Source organism: Melanotaenia boesemani, chromosome 22, assembly GCF_017639745.1.
Source record: "Melanotaenia boesemani isolate fMelBoe1 chromosome 22, fMelBoe1.pri, whole genome shotgun sequence".
Lineage (NCBI taxonomy): Eukaryota > Metazoa > Chordata > Actinopteri > Atheriniformes > Melanotaeniidae > Melanotaenia > Melanotaenia boesemani.
Genome location: NC_055703.1, coordinates 11250081 through 11263705, shown reverse-complemented (window position 1 = coordinate 11263705; position 13625 = coordinate 11250081). Strand labels below are relative to the sequence as shown.

At 36.6% G+C, this 13625-nt stretch overlaps 1 protein-coding gene across 1 annotated transcript in view; it reads left to right on the top strand.

Annotated features, from left to right (window-relative positions):
- syndig1l (synapse differentiation inducing 1-like) overlaps positions 1–12929 on the top strand; it is a 36043-nt gene extending 23114 nt beyond the window's left edge. Inside the window, exons 3-4 of the mRNA XM_041975040.1 lie at positions 3822–3959; positions 11246–12929. Coding sequence (XP_041830974.1) covers positions 3822–3959; positions 11246–11404 — 297 coding nt within the window. The 3' untranslated portion in view covers positions 11405–12929. The remainder of the gene's footprint in view (positions 1–3821; positions 3960–11245) is intronic.
- Positions 12930–13625: the final 696 nt, after the last annotated feature.

Sequence of the window (13625 nt, the reverse complement as noted above, 5' to 3'; positions counted from 1 at the left end):
TAGCCGATTATTTACTGACCACAGCCGATTGTTGATGAACCTTGCGGAATCATTGACGATCGATTGTTGATTGCCAATTTACATGTCTGCCATCTAGTGGTGAAAAGTGGTAACAGGTTTAAGCTCTATTTTCTGGAGACATGACCTGTTGCTTGTCGCAAATTTGCGACTTTGGCACTTGAAGAATTAAGTGAGATTCACTGATGTAATCAAATTATTATTAATTACTCCTTCATTACTGGGCATGTAGGGGAAACTTTAGTGGTCCCTAAAAACCAAAAGTGGCTCTTGATTTCACATCACTAGACACCGAAGAACTATTAAAGAGGTACTACGGAACTTTTGCAGATCTTCTCAGCAACACGTCCCCTAACAGCGGCTACATCGGCATCTATCTTGCATCCTACCTGTACTGTGAGCTCTCTCAAACCAGTAAAAGTCAGTCCAATGTTGACTCAAATCGGCCATGTGTTTATATCAGCTTGCTAGCATGTGACAATGTGGGTAAAGCAAAACTCAGTCACACAGCGTTCCGGAAGCAAAAGCTATGAAGTGTGTTTTTTTTTGTTGTTTTTTTGTGTTTGTTTTTTTTTTTCTTTTTAGCATCAGGACGCTGGCAGGCAGTGACAGCTCCAGAAATGTACATAATAGATGTCACTATGTCAATATTGCATTTCTGTCAGATTACTCCATAGTGAACCATAAAATTAATGCTTAATAAAAGGTGTAAGTCTATATTCTGTTGTTGGCATTTTGTAGGACGTAGTTCACCTAAAGTGGTCAAATTCTGTAATATCTTAGAAATATAATGAATATTTAGAATAATCTGAGAACTAGAAGCACTCAGAGAGCGCAGACCTCCGCCAAGCCTCCTATTTTTTATTTATTTTATTTATTTTTTTTTGTCAGTGATTGTGGACATTATTTTGAGTTAGGAGCTCTAATGGCAAAACTATCTATATCTCCCCATAGTAAAGAATCCTTTAAAAATTTCCTGGATCCAGGCGATGATCCTGATCACCCCCAAATTCTAATCACTTGTTCTTCATTCCATTTCCAATATGAAAATTGAATCAACTTTTTGAGTTATGTTGCTAACATACATACGTATATATACATACATACAGACAGACAGACAAACCAGTGCCTCTGAATACATGACCACCTTGACGGGGGTAATTAAGAATTATGGACCCACTGACAATAGTTATAAGTAAGAATTTTGTAGAATCAAGTTTCAAAGGAAAAACTACTTCATTATTTTCTTTATCAGCTTACCATCTTTAGACTTACCTGTTCACAGAATCTCCCTTGCTTCTCTCATCTCATGCTGGCTTTGCCTCGTTTCTGATTGAAACATCCAACATAATAGTGAACTCCATTTCTTTGACTCAATAGCCTTGATTTTTTAAATTTATTTTCCATGTTCCATACTCCTGCAGGATCATCCTTCAAACAGGATAATGTTGGAAGGATGCAGCTTAATGTCTCATATAGAAACAGTGACCTCAATCCACAATTTTCTTTTCATTACTGGAACCATTGAAAGTAAATCTCTGCTTTTGATCTTGCATTTATCATTGTACTTTTATATGTGTACATTATATGATTATGACATATCATTTAATGCACCTCAAAAACCTCCAAAACACAAAACAGAATGCAAATGTATGTGTGACTGTTCTCGTTTGCTGAAGTCTCAATGTGAGGAACATTGCTTGGAGCGTGAAATAGTTTCATAAAGCTTTAGGGTGGAGGTGTGTTTGATTCATAACTATTTCACATCTGAAATGGAGGTTACTTCCAACCGTAGCTTTTTTGATCTGTTGTTCAGTTGCCAAAATGTTGAAATCTGCATATATCAAAACTAATGAAAAACTAATGGGCCATCGCAAAAGATTCATGAATACGAGCTGTGATATTTGAGGAAGCAAATGATCCTGTGGGCGATGACATGTTTTGTTTCCTATTATACAAATGCATTTTTCCTTTTCAAAGGAATTCAGCCTGAAAATCACCTCTTCCTGCTCATATTGTTGTACTGCACAGACTAAAACGATCTTTCATCCTGTACGGTGAAATCTGAGTTAATTTGTGTTTGTTTGTTGATCTATTCAACCAAAGTTCAGCAAATTTATCTTTAATGAATTATGTCAAAATGTAGTTCAGCAATAATAAATAACACAAAGAAAATATCGAAAATTTGCAAGAATATATATATATATGTATATATGCATTAAACTAGGTAACCCGATAAGCATGTTTTATTGATCCTGAGCTGCTACTGTCAAACCTAAAACTACCTGTACCCCGTGATTATTCTGATTGGTCCAAACCACTGTAAATATGCCACAAGTGCTGGCTATAATGGTATATGATGCCCTAAACAGAGAATGAGGTCGGTCTACTTCCATGTTTGCTGTAATCCAATCATCCCTGCTGACTGTTGTGGCTGCCTGCCCTACCATGCATAAATATAAGTTTATTTAAGCAGCTCCAATGCAGTTTATGTAAACCATGCTCTCAGGCCAAACAAAAAAACTCCCACATAGTAACTTCAGACAACACTGAATTGATGGAAAGCCATATAAGTTGTAAGGTCTCTGAGTTAGGTTCAGCCTTGGGTTCTAGTTCTGTTTGTTTGATGCTGTTCAAGGATGACCTTCAGTAGTTTCTTGTTGTGGTCATATTTAAACCTTTAAGGTTTAAAACTAAATATATACTGAAACAAGAAATACAATGTTTCAGAGCATTAAAGGAGCTTCTGTTGCTACCTGTAGCCTAGCTGTATACCTTTGTTTCCATTTTTCATCCTAAGCTAACCCCTACAGGTACTTTTCAATCAGCTGGGGATTGGACTGCCAAGGCCTCAAGGCTTCTGCTTTAGACTGGACCACCCAATCTATATAGCACTGGGCCCTTAAGGGATCTCTTGCAATTATTGGGTCAGTAATAGGGTGATCCAAAGTAACTCATGTCTATGAGTAGCCAGACTTTACGGGCAAAAATCCTACCACCAGGCTCTTGCTAATGAGCCTTTACTCTAGGAGTGACTTCAACCTGGGCAAAATAATTAATTTCTTAGGTCAGCTTGTCATGAGGTTCACAAATCTCACTTCGTATGGCACTTCACCCAAAACCAATTAGCCTTCAGAGAGTGTACTAGGGTCAAACTGCAGTCAACAACACAGCTTCTAGTATCCTTGGACCACTCTATCCCCTCCATCATGATGAGTTGGCAATTTATGGAGAGGGCCCATGACATGCTGGAGAGATCATATCTGTCAGCTGACTCTCAGTGGCCACCTCCCTAATCACCTCCTGAAGCTGTTCATGAAAGGTGACCCTTCCGTCATAAGCTGGGGAAAAGCGAGGTCTGGGGAACTTCGTTACACTACCCCCCCCGTGTAAACAGCATGTTTACTGTGTCATGACCGCTGATAATGTTTTTACTCCTCATTCATTTTTAACTTGAAGTTCCAGAAAGCAACATATCAGTTATTTAAGTAAATCTACTGTTTGTTTTTTTTATTGTTTTTTTGTTTTATAAATGCATGCTAATTCGGATGGATGGATGGATGGATGGATGGGTGGATGGATGGATTTTCAATTCAAATTTTATAATGATATTAAACTTTGCATGACTTTTAATTATTTTGTGAAAAAAAATAGTGACATCATTATTTTTAGCATTGCTAGCATTGTAGTTTTAGGCATTGTCAGCTCTACACAGTCATTGTTTTATGCTACATTACAAAATTTAGAATTTATCAATGGATAAAACATAACTTGTACACATTTTGACTTTTTACTCTGTGCAGACGGACTGCTCCAGCGACAGCGAGAGTGAAGATAACTTCATAGTTGTCCCTCCACGAGACCACCTTGGCCTGGCCATATTCTCCATGCTCTGCTGTTTCTGGCCATTGGGCATTGCAGCCTTTTACTTCTCACAAGGGGTGAGTATACACACACACAAACACAGATATAAAACTCACATGCCTTCTAAGCAGCGAGCCGTTGCACATGAATGACGCAGCATCTGTTTGTCAAGGTCTAACACTATCCAGCCCCCCAATGACACTCACATTTTCATGAACACTCACACATCCACATCCCCAGCTTTTTCTGTGTCTCATTATTTGAAGATTAAGGATCATCACACATAATAAAAGACTTACAGCTGACTGTCTTAATGCAAGGCCAATTTTTACCTAGCAGCCCATCAATAACTCAAGGCTAGTCTGTAAATGGGATGCTCTGTAATCAGGACTAGAACCTCCATTAGGAAGAGTGTATAAATCACTTTCAAGGCTTTATATGTAAGTGCTAAGAAAAGAGGTATTGAGAATGCTTAGATGAGACTGTCCTTTGAACTGGGCTTTTTCAAAAAGATTAAAGATGAGTCCAACTGAATGTGTGTGAAGATGATGATCTCTCAGAATCATTAAACAGACACAAGTCTCTCTTTTTGGAGAAAAACATGAAAACACTACAATATTGTACATATTATTTGCAATGTTTTGAATGAAAATGTCTTTTTTTCATACCTATTTTTGAATAAAAGCCATTGAGAACTTAACTTAGAGGAAGGCTTTATAATTAAAATATCTTAAATCGAAAGCTCGGGTGTTGGATCATTAATTGGCGTTAGACTGGCAGTCATATATTTACAAAGGCTAAATTCTTCAATGTGTTATCCTAACAGTGAAATTGTATTTGCCTATCATGGAGAGATTAAAATAGATAATTAAGTTGACATAGGTAATTAAGTTGCTGGGTGAAGTGAAAACGTAGATCATATCAAACACACATTTACTGCTTTTCACTCTCTTAATTTGTCACTGCTATACTCTTAAGTAATTGATTTTTCAGCTTAAAATTTGCAGGCAAGTCTACAAAGATGTGATGTGGCTGTCAATGCTGGCTGTTTTTGCAGTATTGTTCCCTCATTTTAAATTTTATATAGTATTCCAGTTCAACTTCCTTTGTCTTTCATTTCTGGAGGAAACAACTCTGAAGGTGTATCACAAAGATTCTGCTGCTAAGGCTTTATGTCCTGTCCATCAACAGCACATATACTTTTACATTTAAACACACACACTGTACTCACATACATGCTATTGACAGACAGGCTTTTGAGTAAATTGCTCTGCATTTGACCATAAATTCTTATCAAAAGCTTGAGTATTTAGCTGTCTTATCTGTGGGTGTAAGGAGTCCAAGCCAGTCAGTGAATTATCTTGTCAGGAGCTAATTTGATTCTTCCTGGGTAATTATGTGAAAGTGATGGCTGTGTTTAGGGAAGGATGTTTTTTTATGTCAATCTTCCTCTAGTAGAAGGTGCACCAAGAAGAGCTGTCAGGAGGAGATATTGAGGGAGTATGAATTGCTTCATTTTATAGCTCAATAACCCACTTCAATGGGCTTCATTTCAGAAAGTCCATCAAACTAAAAATTTTATTCTGCAGCAGTGAACACTACAGTATTGAATGCTTTTAGCTGTATGCAGACTAGAATTACTTATAGTTGCAAGAAAAAATAGTGACAATTTTGGCATCGATTTCTCATAAAATGCAATCTGCTCTCAATTTAAATCACAATTATAGACAGACACAAATTGACTAAACTAATAACAGAAAAACAATGGTGCTTTTTATGCCTGTATTGAACAGAGGCTTGAAAAAGGGTAATGATGTCTGTGAGTGGCTGAGGTGACCATGGTATATTAGAGGTGAGAAGTTAATCTGCAAATATCACACCAAGAACATAGGCAATCTTGCAAAAGTAACAGCAAAATATGATCAGAAAAGTGCAGAACTAAAAAGAAACTTATACAGGGTGTTGTTTATAGAAATATAGGAGAAAAAGATGCTTCACACAAGCAGCTAAGCATAGTTGTAACTTTAAAGCAAGATGTTGGCAGAATTGTGTGTTAAAGCTTTGTTACTATGAAAGGATCTGGATGAATGTAGTCTTAGTTCTTAGTTTTTACTAATTCTATAAAAGCAAAATATATACAGGTAAACATCAGAGCAGCTTGTGATTGCTAAATAAATGGTTGGCGGACGCAATTTTTTTTTATTTTTAAAAAATTTTTTTTTGTCTTGTTTGTCTCTGCATTGGTCTTGTGCGAGGCCAGCCTGTCTATTGTATCTCGCCCATTGGCAGCGTCCCACCATAACCCTGGATTAATTTATAAATTCAGGTTAATGAATGAAAAGGAAAATGAATGAATAAATAAGACAATGGCCCAAAGCCCACAAGTAAACCAGCATTATTAAGCAGTTAAAACAATTAGAAAAATAATTAGTATTTAGGCGAATAATGAAGAAATCAACAGCAGCTCACAAAACCTTTTTGCAGTATTGATTTGGGCAATATTTAACTTAAATCCAAATGTCTATCATTTCTTTACATATTTATGTACAACTACATGGCACAGCTAACTAGTTAGCTAAAGCTAAATCTACCTACTAGCCTTGTACTTTTATTGGATAAGTAATAGCACAAAAAAAACTTGAGCAACAAAACAAAAATAACTTGCATTTGGTACTTCACCTGCCTGCCTGCAGTGAGCCTGTCTGTGTGCATTGCTCTTAGTAAACTTAAACCAGTGGTTACACCTATTATCGAGTTGTTTTCTGAAAACTGAAATTAAAATGATTTATATGCACCGCATGGAAAATAAAGTTGCCAACATGAAGACGTAGTGCCAGATGTCATGTATGGAGTAAGGGTGCAACGTCAGCATGACAGTGTCATCCAACTCCCTGTCTCAGCCTAGTATGAACCACAACTTAATCACATTTTGTAAATGAGATATTTCTCTGATCTACCGCATGCACAGTTTCCTCCTTCAAATACAATAACAAAACAGTTTATGTTGCACATTTTCACAATAAATCTATCACGGTAAAATGTGATAAGGTCCAATTTGGGTGACAGCTCTATGCTTCTCTGTATTTCAGCTTGGTACATGTTAGCTTTAAATCAAGGGGGTGCTAACATGACAAATCAGTGCCCACAGTCGCCAAGCCCCATGTGAAGGGTGTTGAATAACATTGCTGGAAACTGTTTTTCATAACTGCTCAAACAGTCAGACACAAAGGAAGAGATTAGGTTTTACCTCAGAATTGTATGTTTAGAAAATCTGGAGACAGCAACCATGATGCCACCCACTGGTTTGCAGACTCGGTAATTAAGCCTTGAGTTTAGTGTGGCTGTCAGCATATTGGTCTTCTGAAAGTGGAAGAGTGGAAAACTATTAAAACTACACATTGCCTTAGGTCACAACAGCAAGCTGTCAATCACAGCATAGTGCTGCCCTAATGTCCTCCCTTATGCACTCTCTGATAAATGTAAATGAGATCATAATTTACAATGGACATCATACTCTATTAAATGAGACATTAAACTAACTCATTAAAAAATTACCAAGGTAATAAATTAAGTGACAAGTAGCATAATTTTCCAAATGACTTGCATACCAACTAGCATCTTTTTTCAACCCCAGGCCAATAGATAGAATGCAGGTTAAGGTACTTTTTAAATTGGTCTCTTTATTTAAATGGCATTTTGTTTTATACAACATTCATATTCTCCACAGCAAAAGAGCTCTTTTAGCCTCTCACAACCAAATCTGGGGCTAAATGAACAAGATAAAATTATCTTAAAGTATGTTCATTATGCAGTATTACTAAGCTCTCACCTTTAAATGTGTTTTTTTTTTTTTTTTCAATTTCACTTTTGAAATGTAAATTTGGCCGTTATAAAGAGGTGCATTATAATTTTTGGCGAGGGCACAAGAAAGTTTAGAAATGATATTACATCAACCTCAACATTTACAAACAAACCGGTTAGTGACTGTAAGAGCCTGTGGATGGCAGATCAATAGTGTTGTTGTTCCACTGGAAGGTCAGGCCTAGTCCTGTAGAGCTGCAGGAGTGAAGCTGAGTCTATGCATTAGGGAACATATCAGCACAAAAACAGACATGATTCAACACTACTTTGCTATAGGACTGCATTTTTAAAAGATATGTGTTTATGGTAGTGACCCATGGTTTCAGGATTTATGTTCAGCAGCTTTCACAACTGATGACTAAAATACCATAAATGTCTGAAGCAAATCAGTTCTGGTTAGGAAGTGGTACTAAGTTTGAATTGTTGCCACTAATACGGCCCGTGTTTTGTTTTGTTTTGATAAAGCAGATCATTTTTCTCTCAGCTTTGACATATCTATGATAGTAAAAAAGGCAGAGCTGAGGAGCAGCACTGATTCCTTTCATGATTATGCAAATATGACCCCCCGAAGTAATATTGTGGCATACAAGTCATTATAGTAAATGAAAATGAATGAGGTAATTATTGTTAAACCGTTAATGTATTTGTGTGACTGTGAGAGGTTGGGAGACAGACCCAGACAGGAAGAGAGACAGTGACATCATGCTTTCCGTGTTATCTGGTAGAAAAATGTTAAATTAACTGTTAAAACTGTTAAATATACTGAAATGACTTTTACAAACGTAAAGCAATTTGAGTCTCCATGCAGCCAAGTCTGAGATGTTATCTGCAGTTTTCCATGACACCCCATTTCAATCATTTTGCCAAGGTTGTGGAGATAAAGCCATAAATGCTTCTAACCATTTTGCTCTCAAGGGTATTTTCACATTCACGCTGTCATGTACTGGACACAAAGTTTCCGTCAGCTTTGTCCACATTACACTACGCAGTCAGATCACTTGGCAAGAGACCCTTCATGGTTTTATTTAAGAAATAAATAGTTTAAAGAGTATTTGTTCAAATAAATTGTGGATAAAATGAATAGCAATGAACCCTTTAACGTTGCCATGGTGGAGAAAACTGCATCTGTTTTGTCCCTTTTAAAGGTAAAACCTTAGTATCATTGCTTTTGTTTCAATAATTACTGTATTGACTTGGAGGCCAATGATCCTTCCCTCAAATACTCCTCCTTTGTCTGTCTGCTTCATGACCTTTAAAGGTATTTGTTTAAATGCCTCTGACTCTAGTCTGACTGCCTTTGCTTTTATCTATAGAATATTATTTTCAAAGAATCTAAGAAATAAATCAAATACTTGACACATAGTGGAAAAAAAATGTGTCATAAGTAGAAACAAATGATTAATCCCCAAGTGGAAATACTTTTGTAACAGCACTCCAATGGAAATTCTTAAAAGATGTAAAAATCGTAAAGACTTAAAAGGAAAAGAGATGATTTAGCCTGTAACATACTGCAGTACTGAGTTCATGAAATAAAAGGTGGCTGGATGTAAAAATATGAACCTTAGAAAAGCAAAGTCTCTTAAAATTAAAGATGGGGAGATGTTCTTTAATCTACAGAGAAACTGGGCAAAAAAAAAAAACATGCTTTGTTGATGCTTTATGTCATTAGCGCCATAAGATTAGGCTTTCAGATGCAACAAATTGAACCTGATTTAATTAAAATGATAACGGACCTCAGCCAATGGCTGAACAGGAAGAGGGTAAGAATTGTTAGACTAATTGTTTTGTAACTGTCATCATTAATGTTGAATGTAAAAAAATGCTGTTTACTTCATTAGGAGTATAGTTTAAAAAACAATCTGTCAGTTTTTGTTGTTGTTGCTGTTGTTGCTGTGCAGGCTCTCCTTATAATTAGCACACCTAAGCAGCCACAGGGCCAGGAATCTGAAACTGGCTCCTCTCAACAAGAAGATGTGGCTTGACTTTAAAGTCCTCCCAGATTTTTATCATTATGTACAAGGCTATGAATTCAGCAAAGGAACCTTATATGTGAGAAACTTTAATCCTCAGTCTCAGAGCTTTAGAGTAAAGTTGAAGGTCAGACCTCATGTGGAGGCTGTATGGAGACTTGCTTTGGTGTTTAAGTTTTCTGCCCACTGCCAGTGTCAAATGCAAACTTCACAGCTGTGGAAGCTGCATACAGCTGGCATGCTTAAATAATAAGTCTTAAATAAGAAACATAGCACTTTTAAATGAGCTAAGACTTGAATATGACAGACATGGACTGAACCTGAGTCCAACCTGATTATACATCTGCACATCGCACATTGTTAAAAGTTATTTGACATTATACAATTCAGAACTTTTTTTTATGTAACCTGATAATCTGAACAATGTATGGTGTTTTATAAAAATTAAATATGCTTGCTCTAGCAACATGCTGCACTGCTCCTAAATCACACCAGCTAACACCAATAAATACGTAAGTATTTAACAACATTATATTAAAGATATCGGAATTCATGTAGCTGAAGATAATTAAACCCAAAGTGTGTCACTGTAAGGCTTTTTACTGTTTAATTTCTGCTTTAATACTGAATTCCAATTTAATAATGTGAATGAAAATAAGAAATAAAAGCAGTCGGTCTTTCTCCCATTTTAATCCTGGCACTGAAGTTCAATCAAGTATTGCAATACACTCTGCAGCTGCTCTGAACTCATCAGCACTGCCCAAGGTAGACAGACTTTAACCAGTATTTAATTTCCAGTCATTGTTGTAGTTTTAAAATTTATATAAATTCTCAAAATGGTATGAAACTTTTCAAAAGCATGAACATGCTTTGAGCCTCAGTTATGTGATTGTTTACCTGTCTGCTAATGTAATTCCTCTTATATATATATATATATATATATATATATATATATATATATATATATATATATATATATATATATATATATATATATGTATGAAAAGAAGATGTATATGTGTTTTAACTGGAATGACATAATGGACTACATCCTTCAGTGGGTCATGGCAGTGGAGACTGCTATTTTGAAAAAGGAGAAACAAAACCCTTCAGGCCATAAATCAATATGGACACAAAAAGTTTTTAAGTTGTTTATTATAAACGTAATTCCATTAGGATATTCATCTATATGTCTTTTATTTGATGACAGTTGATATTAATGCTTTTCTCATAGGCCATTCATCATTCACGCTAGAAGCTGAGATGTCCATAACCCCCCTGTCCTTGACATTTTCACACTAATTGACATTTTTGTCCTGCCATGCATGATGAACTCTCTTCGGTTCAGTAAATAGCCCATCTTTCAAATCCATTCCCTTTTTCTTTTTTCTACACTGCCACAGAAATAATAAGAAGCAATTAGTTTTTGTTTTGATTTTTCTTTTTTCTAAATTGCTCCCTCTTTCTCTTGAGATTGCTGAAAACCGTATTTGGCTCCTGACTCTCCCTTTCCTTTCGTTTTCCCTTTACAGACCACCAAGGCAGTGAACAAAGGTGACTTCCCACTGGCCAACATCGCCTCCCGGAGGGCTTTGTTCCTTGCTGCCCTCTCCATCACTATAGGCACCGGTGTGTATGTAGGGGTGGTGGTAGCTCTCATTGCCTACCTCTCAAAACCAGGACACATATAGCAGAAGCACCCTCCTTTCAAACATCTCCAGGGAGTCTAGGAGGAGAACAAGCCCCTCTGGGGAACATCACTGCACCTGCAGACTCTGAGGAAAGTTTTATGGGGATGTACAGTTTTCTTCCCTCCACCCTTCTTTGTTTCCTGCGTTCCCTCTCTCTCTCTCTACAGACCATATGTCAGCCAAGATTAGCCACAATGACTGAAGAGGGGTCAAGCTACAGTGCAAGAAAAGAGGGACTGGGGACAAGTTTTTTCCTTTATTTATGTATTTATTTATTTATTGTTTGACACAGAGGATGTTGGTAATGGAGGGATTCCATGTTGGATTTTAATTCCATTTACTTAAACCATGTTGGCTTTGTCTTCTTTTGGCTGGTTTGTAGCTTCCAAGGCCCCTACAGTAACTTTGAAGAGAAAAAAAGGACTTGATAATGTACTAAACTCATCTGATTGTTAGTAATGAGATTAAGGAAGGCTGAAAATCAACTTAAATCCACTTCTCTGTTATATTTTGTGCTGTTGTTTAAAATGGAGCCTCTCTATGGAGTCTTGCTGCCTTCATCAACACACAACACCCGGACTACATATGTCTCAGACTGGCTCCCTCACAGTGGAGGTTAAAAAAAAGCTTTTCATTAACATTCAGTGTTGAATTGTGAAAAATTGAGGCTTTGTCATGATTTAAATCCAGAGAAATGTAGGATTTAAAAAAAATACAGAACTTTTGATATTAAATTAATAAACCTGTAAGGTGAAAAAAGCTCAAATGTTATTAAGAATACAAGATGTTTTGATCTCTTTAAATAATTTCTGCACTGGCATGAATTGCAAGAATTTTTTTCACAGGTGTCCATCAACAGAAACATGCCTGATGAATGCCTGAGAACTAAAAAAAAAAAACATCTCATGCAGACATGGTTTGCCTACAAACATGAAAATGTGTTTTTTTTGTTTGTTTTTTTTTATTTATTTTTAGACGTCTTTATGTGTTCCTTTTGATGTCTGAAGGAATTTTCACTAACCTCACTTTAAGGAATGTAAAAGCACAAGTGTGAGTTGCTGAGATGGTCAAAAATTCAGTGCAAATAGTGTCCAGTTTCTCCGAAAGAAAGATGCAAAATTCTGCACCTTATACCATGAAATGAAGCATCAAACATTCACAATGAATGAGGAGATAATAAATCAGGTTGATGGTGTCATTAAAAAGCAGACCTTCCATATCCTCCAGGGCTGCACAAATAAACAAAAGTGTCGCCGTCTGACAGCTTTGAAGTTTGCTCTAATCATTTATTCTGTTCATGAGTCTAGCTATACCAACAGTAAACCGTGATGCATGATGGATTGGATTTAGACCTTGTTTTCATCAGATCATAAAACAGCTCAAATTAAAATTGATCAGACTTTGAAGGGGCTCATATTTTGCACAATGCTTAATCCCACATCCCTCATTCCAGCTTGAAAAGGACTTAGCGATCTCCGTTTGTTCCTTCATGTTTTCAAGAAGTCATGCAAACACTTTTGACTTTATAGAATTTTATAAAAAAGTGGATGCAAATCATTGGTATTTTAGGTTGTGTGGCTATATTGTAGATTAGAAGTCAGGGAGATAATGAAAATGATGAAGCCTCAAGAGGTGACACTGCACACTTCCCTGCACAAGTGCTGCATTCTTCATTCCTGACAGTTATGGTGCAAAATTAGCTCCCACGCAATGACGTTTTTCTGAGGGATTGTGTATTCTCTGGAGCATAACCCTAAAATAGCACAGCCACATTAATTTCACTAATAAGCCACTTTTGGTGTTGCTGGTTGCTGTCAAACCCTGCAAGTAAACAGACCATTTACACATCCCTGCTGTGAAAGTTTTAACGCGGCTCTGTTGTGCTAATGAAGACAGAAAATTCCTCCAAGAAGAAGTTTCTAGTTTGCTTTGCTTAAACTAAACTGCAGCTTTACTTTGAATGTTATTTTTGGCTGCCTGCATAAACATCTAGTCGTCTTTGGATTGAAGCCAGTGAGAACCAGAACATTTTGAGCTAAATGCAAACTAATTCTAGGCATGTGTTTGGGTTTCTCTCATCTGATTAGCTGGATCTATATTGGGTATTTAAGCTCTTGTAGCCTCTGATTACAGTTTCATCCACTTTAGCAACTCATGATCCATTGGTTACAATGAATGCACACATCATGACTATCACTGTAAGTATGGTGAAAGGCACTTT